The sequence below is a fragment of the Salminus brasiliensis genome, chromosome 5, assembly GCF_030463535.1.
Source record: "Salminus brasiliensis chromosome 5, fSalBra1.hap2, whole genome shotgun sequence".
NCBI classification, from domain to species: domain Eukaryota; kingdom Metazoa; phylum Chordata; class Actinopteri; order Characiformes; family Bryconidae; genus Salminus; species Salminus brasiliensis.
Window position 1 is genome coordinate 17,996,915 of NC_132882.1, and position 11,502 is coordinate 18,008,416.

Here is an 11,502-nt window from a genome sequence, read left to right on the forward strand (position 1 = left end):
ATCCTATCTTTGAAATTGTAGCCATTATTAACTTTAATGTACATTAATGTCACAAGATTTTATTATGAGTCCTTTTGGACCACTTTTATTGGTGCATTTCTCATTGAGCTCTCATTTTTCAGTGAGTTTACACAAGAATAAAAGCATTTTACAAGGACAAGGTATTAATGTGAGCAATATAAATGAACTGAATTGTTTTGTTTTTTTCCTTTTTACCAAAGAAAAAGTTTGTGTTTTATATATATATATATATATATATATATATATATATATATATATATATATATATATATATACTTAAAGGTAATAATAACTTCTAATTGTCTAATTGTGCTTTTATTTCAGCATGTGGATACATGGTCATTTGATGTGTTTGCCCTGAATGAATCAAGTGGAGATCATGCACTGAAATTCATATTTTATGAACTTCTCACCAGATATGACTTAATCAATCGCTTTAAGGTAACATCTTTCACTTCTTTCAGATGTTCTATAGTACCTGGATCTAATAAGCATTGGGTATTGTTTTAATAAACCTAAACAACATGGGGACAAGTGTGAATGTGAATTTGGGGCTTTGCTTTATAGTATGTTGGATCATTCACCAGTACAGTTTTAGCCCCTGTGCAGTTTGTCATATTAAACATAATCTGCATCATTGATTAAAGAAATATGCTGATTTGCAAATTATATTCGCCCAAGGGCATCTCAAGAGTGGTAATATTTTAGACAGAGACCCAACAACTTGGTGCTCTGTAAGCTCTGTAAGAGACGGCTTATCACAGCAGTACAACCACCATGCACAAGCACATTTAAAGCACAAGCATCCTGGAACACTGTTTCAAGACAGCAGCATAACAGCACTGCAAAACAAAAACCTTGTATCTCCAAAATAGGTACTTTACAGGAAGGGGAAAAATGTTTCTGTTGGTCAATTCATCATGAAATTTGACACAATGTGAAAGACTTACTCTGCCACATTCCTGTCAAACACTGACAACATGACAGTTAGGATATTTAAATGTTAAGAGCATTTTTCCTTCTCCTTAAAATGACCATTTTAGAGAGATCAGGTTGTGTGAGGACAGCCATGATCAATTGAATCCAGGCCACAAGCATGCCTGTGAATTACTATCACAGTTTTCCTTGACACACAGATTCACAGAGTGATATATTGACATTATCTTCATCTCATCTCTGTGCTGCTTCATAATCTCTACAGATCCCCATCTCAGCGTTGGTGTCCTTTGTGGAGGCTCTGGAAGTGGGCTACAGCAAACACAAAAACCCCTACCATAACCTTATTCATGCAGCGGATGTTACTCAGACTGTTCACTACCTTCTGCTGAAGAGTGGCATGGTGGTGAGTACAGCTAAGGGCTTAGATATTGTCATCTGTAGAAATGCATGTGAAGGGTATTGTTCCCAGATGTATTCAACGCCACTGTGGCACACTGGTGACCCCAGTAGGTAGGAGGACGCTGGAGGCAGGGGGTGAGAGGGCAGCAGACTTTCACACTCAAACACAAAATAAATGCCACTTTTTAAATGCTGCATTTCCTCACACAGACTTTTCAGTCTCTGTAACTTTCCCAGTCTGCTGCTGGCTCTCTCTATGCTACGTCTTTCCCCGCTCTGACTTTGGTTGATCAATACCAGCTGAGCTCAATCAGCACGACTCCCCAATGAAAAGAGACGAGATCTCTCAGGGATGTGTCCAACTGGTGAAACAGCCAGGAGGACCAGGCATGGTACTGGGTTCCTGCTCGTCACTTGCTTGGCCTACCTTGCTGCTTGCTGCTCAGAGCCATGACACTAGCCCATCACAGCTTCTCTGCTCTCTTAAAAATAAAGGGTGCTACAAAAGGTTCTTTGAGTGATGCCATACATTTAAAAAATAATATTTTAAGTGAAATCCTCCTAAATGTAGTCTAAATAAAATTTCAAATTTTTACACTATTAATAATATTACTAGTAGTAATATTTTAGAATGAATTAACTTATTTTTTACTTAGTTTACTTCTTTTAATTGATTTAATGTACAGTACAAGAAGTGTCCTATTGGTATGTCATTTTGCTTAATTGACAAAATAACCAATTCAGCTTTTATCAGGAAATAATGCTTGATTTTACTACAGGATGTCTGTAAAACATAGGACTGACTGGCACTGACATTTTACAGACGGTAAAAGGCTCTGATATCTATACTGACATGTAAGTGCATGGTAAAAATCACTGACATGGCGCATTCGAGCAGGGCTTAAATCACTGAGAAACTCTGGTGATAATTACATTACCCCACCTCCCTATGTAAAACCAACCCCATTTTAATTGGTAAAGAACCCTTGTATTAAGGGAAGAGTCTTCACATCTCTTTAACAAACATGGGTCTTTACAGAACTGAAGTGGGTCTTCTATATCAGCACTCAATCAAAAGTTTGTAGCACCTTTTGTTTTGAGAATGTGGGCTCCTTAGATCTTAAAATAGCTTTAATAGCTTAAATGTTTTGCAATATTATAATATTGCATTGTTCTTTAGAATTGCTTCAAATGTGTGTACAGCATTTTGGAAGAAGCCTGTTGATTTATTGTCTTAACATTTCTGTATATTTACATCATATGGAGGAACTTTAATGTTTAAAAAGATCCTTCTTCACTCACACATCCCATTTACACAAAGTGCTATTGAAAGAACCATCTATTAAAAGGTTCTCTGGGGAACCAAAAGTGGTTGTTCTGTGGCATGTCTCCATATAACCTTTTCTGTACTGGTAATTTACATTTTAGAGTGTACAGTGTGTGTGTTTGTGTGAAGGTGAAGATCCTGCTGTTTTTCATTAAGGCTGACAGCACAGACTTCAGTTGAATATATGGGATGTGGAGGGGTGCCTCAGTGGGTAGAGGGGGCAGTGTGAGCACTTCACTCCAACCTCATCTCACTGCTCAGGCGCCTATCGATTTGGAGTTAATCTCCCCCTGACTCCCCTCAAATCAGGCCTGACACTACTAGAGTCATGCTCATTAACCCCTCACTGATGTGTGTTGCCATCATATGGGCATTCTGATGAATGATAGTGATATTATGTGTCATTGGTTCAGGGGTTCATATGTTTACATCATGTTTGTATGTAAATGCTGATTATTTCTTTAGGGAGAGGGATCACACTATCTGGGCAAATAGGTTTTAGAGCTTCTACAGCTACTGTACATTTTCTTTAGATATAATGTGAGACGCCAGCTTATTGCTTGAACAGATTTGATTGTGCCGCTCGATAGTCTTTCATCAGAGTTGAACTGTAAAAAGTATTGCACATCAAAAAAAAAAAAAAACCTGTGAACCGAAAGCAGAAGAAAGCAAAACTAAGGCCACGTTCCATGTTCACTTATTAATGACTTTAGGGGGTTCATTTGCTTCTACAGATGTATTTTTTAGCTCCACACTCAGCTTGCAACTACTGTGCTTCTTTCTTTGCAGCACTGGCTGACAGAGTTGGAAATCTTTGCTATGATATTTGCAGCAGCAATTCATGATTATGAACACACCGGGACCACTAACAATTTCCACATACAAACCAGGTATTATTTACCATTTTCAGCTCTTATGATCTAAAATTCATCATGCAAACCTAACATATACCTTATAATATTTCTTATGTCATTAGGTCAGATGCAGCTATATTGTACAATGACCGTGCGGTGCAAGAGAACCACCACGTGAGTGCTGCTTATCGACTCCTTCAAGACGATGATGAGATGAACATCCTCTATAACTTATCAAAAGATGACTGGAGGTGAGAGGAGACAGTTGACCCATGCATGCTCTGCCTCTAAGCTGTTCTTTTGTAGCAATTCTGTTTGGTTTGATAAGTTTAAGTGTTAAGTGTTAAGATAAGTGTTGAGGAGAGAAATTCAAACCAAATAAATTGTTCAGTTTAAAATGCTGCCCTGTCAAGTTGTAGTTTATCAAAACTAGAAAAATGAATAAACCCAACCTATTCTGCTGTTTGGACACCCAGGCGAAGTTGGTTCCACCACGTTGGTGCCAGGACAGAAAAAAGCCTGGACACTTGTCTTCCGTAGATCTTAAGGGATGGCGGGTCAAGCCGAGCCGTATTTGAAGCTTGAAGGGCTCTAATAATACCCAGGCCTACACTATTTGTCAAACACATACAAAACAAATATCACTGGAAAATATTTATCCTTCCTGGTATTATGACCGAGACTGAGTCACAATTCCTAGTCAGGTTAAACAGAATTTTTGTCAACGTTGTGCAAAGCTTGTTTAACCTTGCAGCATTTGCTCTTAAAGAATACACTGGAAGGTGAAATACAGTGTATGATCAAAGTGTATGATTGATTAATTATGATCCATAATTGTAAGCAGTGACACAACTCCTCACGCTTTCTGTCTTTAGAGAGTTGCGGACCCTGGTGGTTGAGATGGTTTTGGCCACGGATATGTCCTGTCATTTCCAGCAGATTAAAGCCATGAAAAACTTTCTTCAGCAACCAGAGGCGTGAGTGTGTTAGAATTTCTACAACAAAAAATTCTGTGCTGAGTGCTCTGAGGAGCTCATTTATTCTGGCTGTCCTTTGTAGGATTGACAAGCCAAAGGCCTTATCCCTGTTACTGCATACTGCAGACATCAGCCATCCGGCAAAAAGATGGGATCTGCACCACCACTGGACCACCTCTCTGTTGGAAGAATTTTTCAGGCAGGTCAGTGTCCTTCTGTCCTTCTTTCCACTTGCATATCAGATTACTGTGGCAATTCTGGAGACCAAGTGCTGAATTAAAAATGCAAATGTGTCAGAACTACACTCTTAAAAATAAAGGTGATAAAAAGGGTCCTTTGAGCAATGTCATGCAAGAACCGATTTTGGTTCCATGAAGAGCCATTCATGAGTTTGTAATAGGGATTTATGATCCTTATTGGAACCAAAAGTGGTTCTTCTATGGTATTGCTCACATAAGCATTTGAAGCACCTTACATGTTAAGTGTATGCATTATTTGCATGGACATGAAATATATTGTGCTGTTCTACATATATAGTCATATTGTGTATATAGTGGATCAGGTCTTAAACCTTCTCTTCAGAGTGTTGAAACATAAGAGCAACAACATTTGCTTTGTAGTAACATGCACTAACATACACAAGCTAATATCATTAGTGTCGGCAGCGGAACTAGCATGCAGTACCTGACCTCTGTACATAGTTATGATTCAGAACAGTAGCTGACATATCAGTATGCCATTATACTTTGACTTGTCATGTACTATTGATTAAAGACTTTATTTTCTCCAGGAGGAATGAATAATTGTATAAATTGTGATGGCTTGAGTAATGCTGCCTTCTGCGCAAAGACCAACTGATCAATTTCCAGCACATAATTTAAAGTCAAAAAGGGGAGGGATTCTGCTCTCATAGACTCATTAACTCATGTCTTTAAGATTGGTTGATACATCATAGTGGGTGACAACCTTGCCCTCTCTGTGTCAGACTGGGGTTCAGTTCTTTAGCCAGACAAGCAAGCACACTATGCTACACCAAAAGAAAGGCCTTGAGAAAGAGTTCTAGAGCTCTATTCAACTGCCTGTGTGATTTAGCTGTAGGTGATTTATTTCCCATATTTAACACAAATAATTTAACGCAAATTTACTGTCACATGTCATTGATGGCAATGTCTTTCTTTGCACCAACTGTGGCATGTGGCAATGTAACCTACCTGCCATCAGGGGTAAAAAGGTAAAAATAAACAAAAAAATAAATAAATAAAACTGAATATGGGTAAACATAAATCCAAAAATATACATGAAAAAAATTAACAAACCTTAAAATATAGTTTGAGATTATGTGGTAAAGTGGCATACTAGCAAATCTCTCTCCATCAATTACTGTCTGCTCAAATATAGGCTTGCAAAAGTAGGGTCTCAAAAATCAACAACAGCAAACCAACCGATGGACTCACATTAATCTTATTCAGACTGCATATACTACCTCATTTTCATTCAGCCATCATAGTCCCTCTCCTCTCTTCTATAATCCCACTTACTTAATATTCACCAGCTACTCTGTCTCATCAGATCTCAGCCCAATATCTTGTTAAAGAGGAGATTGACCAACGGCTTCATTTATCTGACCCTGAAACTATAGGTCTACTTTAAGCCTTTGAAATCCATTCACTTCTTCAAGTTATTTATTTATTTTGAAATATTTGTGAAAAGATGATGGTCTCGCAGTAACTCATATGAAGGATTCTGATGAAATGTTTTCTTTTGGTAAATCAGGACTTGGTGAATCAAGCCTTTAGTGTGGTCTTTTTTGCTGATGTAAGAATGGCAAGACATATATAAATTTTGTAGCAGACTAAGAAGAGCAATAGTAGACAGTCTTTATCTAGAAGTAAGAAGGATGATCATGAACAGTACTGTACAGTCAACAGTTAAACTATTAAATCGATAGCCAGCCAGCTATGTCCCTGGAAGAAAATGTACTGGCCCAGACTGTGCAAAAACACCCACAAATGATTGCAGCTTTCCCTCCTACACCGCAGTAACAGCAGGCTATTTTTTTTTTATTGAGCTTAATTTCCAACCAAATCAAAGTGGATCCAATTTAGGCTTTTACTCAGTGTAATTCTAGAACTGCATATCTATGCTAATGCGACAAACTAATTAACATCTCATTGGCTGAAATGAAATAGCATTTTGTTCCTGCTGCTCTTCTTAGGAATGCAGAAATTACCTTTGATTCATTGATGTGCAAAGGAAATGTCTAATCAGTCTGTTCCCAGGTACACCGCCACTAATCATATTAATAGAAATGTCAGAAGCAATGAATGAAACTGCTAAACAAATCATTTTCAGCATGAACAAATTTATCTCCCAAGCCTGCCAACTTCACAGCATTCCCCCTGAAGGTCAGCGAAGAGTCCTGTCAGCAAAATCTCTCATAAGGAGTTAGGATGAATTTGTTCAACGGTCAACTTCAATTTGAGTTTACAGCATTATTACCTGTCAGAGAGACACAGGGCATCACAAAGCAGTGATAATTAGAGGGACTGTTTTATTGGAGGAAATATTCACATTTGCTAATGACATTGGCACCTTGCATCCAAAAAGGCGCTGTCACTGTCTCACAGAAACTTTTTGGAGATTTCCCTTTTTGTTGAATGAAAATTGCATAATGAATAGAAGTGCTCCAAAATGACTTAAATAAAGTCTTTTTACTTTGACTTCCATTGACCTCTTCTTTTTAAAGTAGTCATTTTGGAGATACAAGGTTTTTGCGTGACAACAATAATATGTAAATCATATTTCATATCATTCTCCAATCTTTGCATAGTAAGAGAATTGTGTGTGTTTCAGGGGGATAAAGAATCTGATTTGGGCCTGCCCTTCTCTCCTCTCTGTGACCGCAAGTCCACCATGGTGGCCCAGTCTCAGATTGGTGAGTGAGTATGCATTGATGCATTGATGCACTCCTAAAAACAAAGGCTGCTTCAAGTGGTTCTTTGAGCAAAGTGTTTGTAGTAGAGATGTGTGAGTGTGAATCACTTTTGGTTTTGGAATCAAAATTGGTTCTTCTGTGGTATTTCTCAAAGAACTATTTGAAGCACCTTCATTTTTAGAAGTGTACATGCTTGTCTCTCCTATGGCTATGTTCATTTTATTAGTTTTTTTCTTTTCTCCAAGTGACAGCTGAACTTACACCCTGTTTCTTATCTCTCCAACCCACAGGCTTTATCGATTTCATTGTGGAGCCCACCTTCACCGTGCTCACAGATATGACGGAGAAAATAGTGACGCCACTCATTGATGAGGCCTCACGCTCGGGCCTGGCTGGATTTAGACGCTCCAGGTGAGTTGAACTACTGTACAGGCAGCTTGTCAAATGCACATTCACTCATTTAATTCTCTAAACATCTCAGAGTGACGATGTGCACGATATGATCATGTTTGGGCCAATATTAGAGTCATGTGGAGTCACAGGGTGTCACTATCTCAGAGGTGGAAGTGCTTAAGTATGGACAGACAGTACCCGCATTGGTGTTGTTGTTAGCTGTCTGGTGGCTGTTTGCACATGGCTGAGGAGCTAAACGGTCATACATTATGAAAGATGTTTGTGTTCTTGTCTGGGTTTATCCAGGGGGGTCATTAATCACCCCCACATACACACAGGCCTCCATGCTGAGTGCAGGTTACTTTACTGCACACACACACATGCACAGGTACTCTCACACACAGTGTATGAAAAGCTCTCTATGTAGAAGACTATATGCAGTGAGGCATTACGATTCTGCCGCATAAACATACCCACATAATCATCATCATAGCTGCGGTAAAGGATTACATACACATCTCTCACTCTATCTCTCTCAGTCGCTGCATGTGTTTGCAGTGGTTCATCCGGCTAAAGAAGCTTAAATATTACATAGGTCTTAGATGAGTTGGGGGAGGTTCTCTGTCTCTTCCTGCTTTAATTGTACACTATTCCATTCACACTCGTCAGTTCTGTAGCAACCATTCAACCTGCCTGAACTGCACAAAAGTCCTCCCAAAGCGGTTCACTGGCTAATTGAAATTCCAGATGTAACGTGTTGTCCGTAGAGAATGCAAGCATTCACATTCTTATGCAAGGCACTGAAGTGATTACACCCTCTCCACCCTCTTCATTGCATAATAACCTGGGTGTTCCTTTTGTGAGATGATCATGCAGTTTTGATAGATGGTGCTCTCTTCCATCTGGTTTGAGTTACACACTGATGCTCTGTGGCAAGACGCACCATTTATTAGGTACATTAGATACCTTGTACCTACATTAATTATCATTAGGCTATATTAGGCTGTGCAAAGCAACAATTTGGCTACATTTAGCAATTAGAAAGTAATATTATTAATAAGTATGCAGATTGACAATATGGTACTTCTGAAGCACAACGATTGCACCTAGAAAGATATCACATCATTACAAACTTACCCAGTCATAAAGGTGCCTACATGAGTAGGTAAGTGAACTGAATAAATGTCCAGTGAGTGTACTGTACAACAAGTACTATTAAGTGTACTTCTGGCATACTGGAAGAAAGTCATAGACCAGAGGTTCTTAGATGCTTCAGATGCTGACTTTTGATTCAGCTGTAATTAAATGGTGGTTATTGGTAGCTGAAAAAGGTGTGCTGAGACAGGAAATACCTGAACCTGTGCAGAACATGGGGTCCCCAGACTAAGATCCACTGAACTAGATGAAGAGACTTATACAATGAAGGAACAATGAGTTAATTATGGATGATAATTAAATGGTGAACTGTAATTTATAAAAGGAGGTTTCATGATAATCTGCCTATATATGTGACTTTACATCCACAGCTTGAATAACATCCCATCAGATGGAAAACGTGTCAGCGTGAAGAGCACAGGCTCAGAGGGCAGCACCTCCCTGCTTAGCGTTGACTTCAAGAGCTTCAAGGCTACCTGGAATGAGGAGGTGCAGCAGAACCGAGAGAAGTGGAAAGCTCAGGCAACCAAAGGTGACCCTCCTAAAGCCCAGGCCAGTGGAGACTCGTTTAGGTGTCAACGTGTATCGAGCTGAATGTCTCCAGACACAGAAAACTTTGGTTGCTATTGTTTTAGTTCAGTGATTTGAAAAATGACCTAGCATGATCGTGCTCTGGACGTAAGCCAGTCGGAACTTAAGACTTATATACGGCTTGTTCTTTCTTGTAGACCTGGAGGCCAAAAAGGAGGAAGAAGACAAGGCCAAGCAGGAGGAGGATGAGGGGAAACACAATAACAGTGAAGAACATGCAGACACAGAGAAAACAGAAACTTCGCAGAGCAAAGACAAGACTGAGAAAGATGCAAAAGACAAATCACAAGACAAAGACACGTCAGACTCTACCAAAGCCAAAGCAGACAAGAAGGAGCCCACCAAGCAGCAGCCCAAAGAGGCAGAGGGCAAGAAGGATCCAGGGGGGGTAAATGACACTAAAGCAGAGCCTGCTAACGAAGAGGTGCCCGACAGCAGCAGTGATACAGACAATAGCCAGCAAGTTCAAAATGGTACGTGTAGTTTAACATCTTTTCTTTCTCAATTTCTTTGAGCTACAGAGCTTTTAAACATCAGATCTAGTGAGTGCAGTGGTCGACTCTGTCATTTAAAAACCTTTTAATAATTTTTAAAATACTTCTTATTTTTTTATGGCACCATTCAATAGTGCCAGCTGCCCTTTACCTTTCATGATAAATGAAACGGATTCTCAGAATTAAAAAATCATTATATTAACTTTTTGGGGATAGGAGTTCTCCATATGACAGCGAGTCTGATTAAAATGTTCTGACACACTAAAACCTTTAACATACTTAACACCACATAACAGTATTTGTGATCTAACTAATGGTGGTTATCATGCCTCTTTGCTGTTCAGATGCCATAAAGTAGTGAAGTTCAGGTGGAGCTGATGACAGATGGTTTGTACTATCAAGGGTATTTGACTCTGCTTCTGAGAGAGGAACCGCAGTGTCAGAGTGAGGACAGTGTATAGTTGGTTAGTGTGTTCTGCAGTGACCCATGTCTTATCTGAATGTCAGGGGAGGTGCCAGAGGAGCTGGACTCACCTGACAGTGACGAAAGTGGCACAAAGAGCTCGGACGGTAAAACTAGTACATTCTTCACCCCGTTTTGAGTAGGGGGACCAGATATTCCATGATCTAGTATGGGACAAAGGATTTGGTGGGACAATGGGTGTCAAAATATGAATTCCTTTTGTTAGAGGGGATCATTTTCATCTGATGTTCCATGTCTTTCACATGGAAGAGATGCAGTTTTTTTTAACATATGGTCATATATTGACCACAACAGCAGACTACTGCTTTGACCTATCTATAGAAACAAAAGCACTTACATAACAGTACTAAGTAGATGTGGCAACATAAGTGTGCCTGGATTGGAGGGATTTTTTGTTTTAAAACATTTTAACGTTTTGATGTCCTCCTTAAATGAAATAAATGAGACATCAGGCTTTTTCTTTTTTTTTGCTTCCCATATTGCTTTAAAAATGCTAACTTGGCAAGCTGTGTGGCATCTCACCAGCTTGCATTTCTGTCAGGACACTAGACCAGATTATACGTACAAGTGACCGTATATCAGAGATCTCCATAAAGCATTTTCTCTAATATGGGACATCTGGTCTCCATACCTCAACAACCTAGTCAACATTGCATATGTTCTCCACAAACATTGAGGCAGAAGATCTTTAGAGACTGTAGTTGGGATTTGTAGCAGCCAATCATCTAAGCAAATGAAGGGATGCACTTGTTTTGTTGTGGTGGAGAAACCTATCAGATGTTGCTCGTGGCATGTTTAGTCAGGTCATCCTCCCTCCCTCCATCTACATGCTTAACAAATTCCTGATCAACATTTCTCGAGGTGCTCAATCAATCATCACTCTATCATTCAATCATTATGGTCTGTACAACAACAGGGTCCATTCTCTGTATA

At 39.3% G+C, this 11,502-nt stretch overlaps 1 protein-coding gene across 7 annotated transcripts in view; it reads left to right on the forward strand.

Moving 5' to 3' along the window:
* pde1ca (phosphodiesterase 1C, calmodulin-dependent a) overlaps positions 1-11,502 on the forward strand; it is a 91,313-nt gene that overhangs the window by 74,706 nt on the left and 5,105 nt on the right. For 5 of the 7 annotated variants that reach the window (XM_072679698.1, XM_072679700.1, XM_072679702.1 and 2 more), the window contains 10 exons: positions 346-462; positions 1,223-1,363; positions 3,476-3,576; positions 3,663-3,791; positions 4,416-4,517; positions 4,600-4,720; positions 7,371-7,452; positions 7,743-7,863; positions 9,372-9,532; positions 9,729-10,064. In XM_072679698.1, the coding sequence (XP_072535799.1) occupies positions 346-462; positions 1,223-1,363; positions 3,476-3,576; positions 3,663-3,791; positions 4,416-4,517; positions 4,600-4,720; positions 7,371-7,452; positions 7,743-7,863; positions 9,372-9,532; positions 9,729-10,064 (1,411 nt within the window). Of the gene's footprint in view, positions 1-345; positions 463-1,222; positions 1,364-3,475; positions 3,577-3,662; positions 3,792-4,415; positions 4,518-4,599; positions 4,721-7,370; positions 7,453-7,742; positions 7,864-9,371; positions 9,533-9,728; positions 10,065-10,592; positions 10,656-11,502 lie in introns of all 7 variants that reach the window. The other 2 variants (XM_072679699.1, XM_072679701.1) reach the window with 1 other exon arrangement.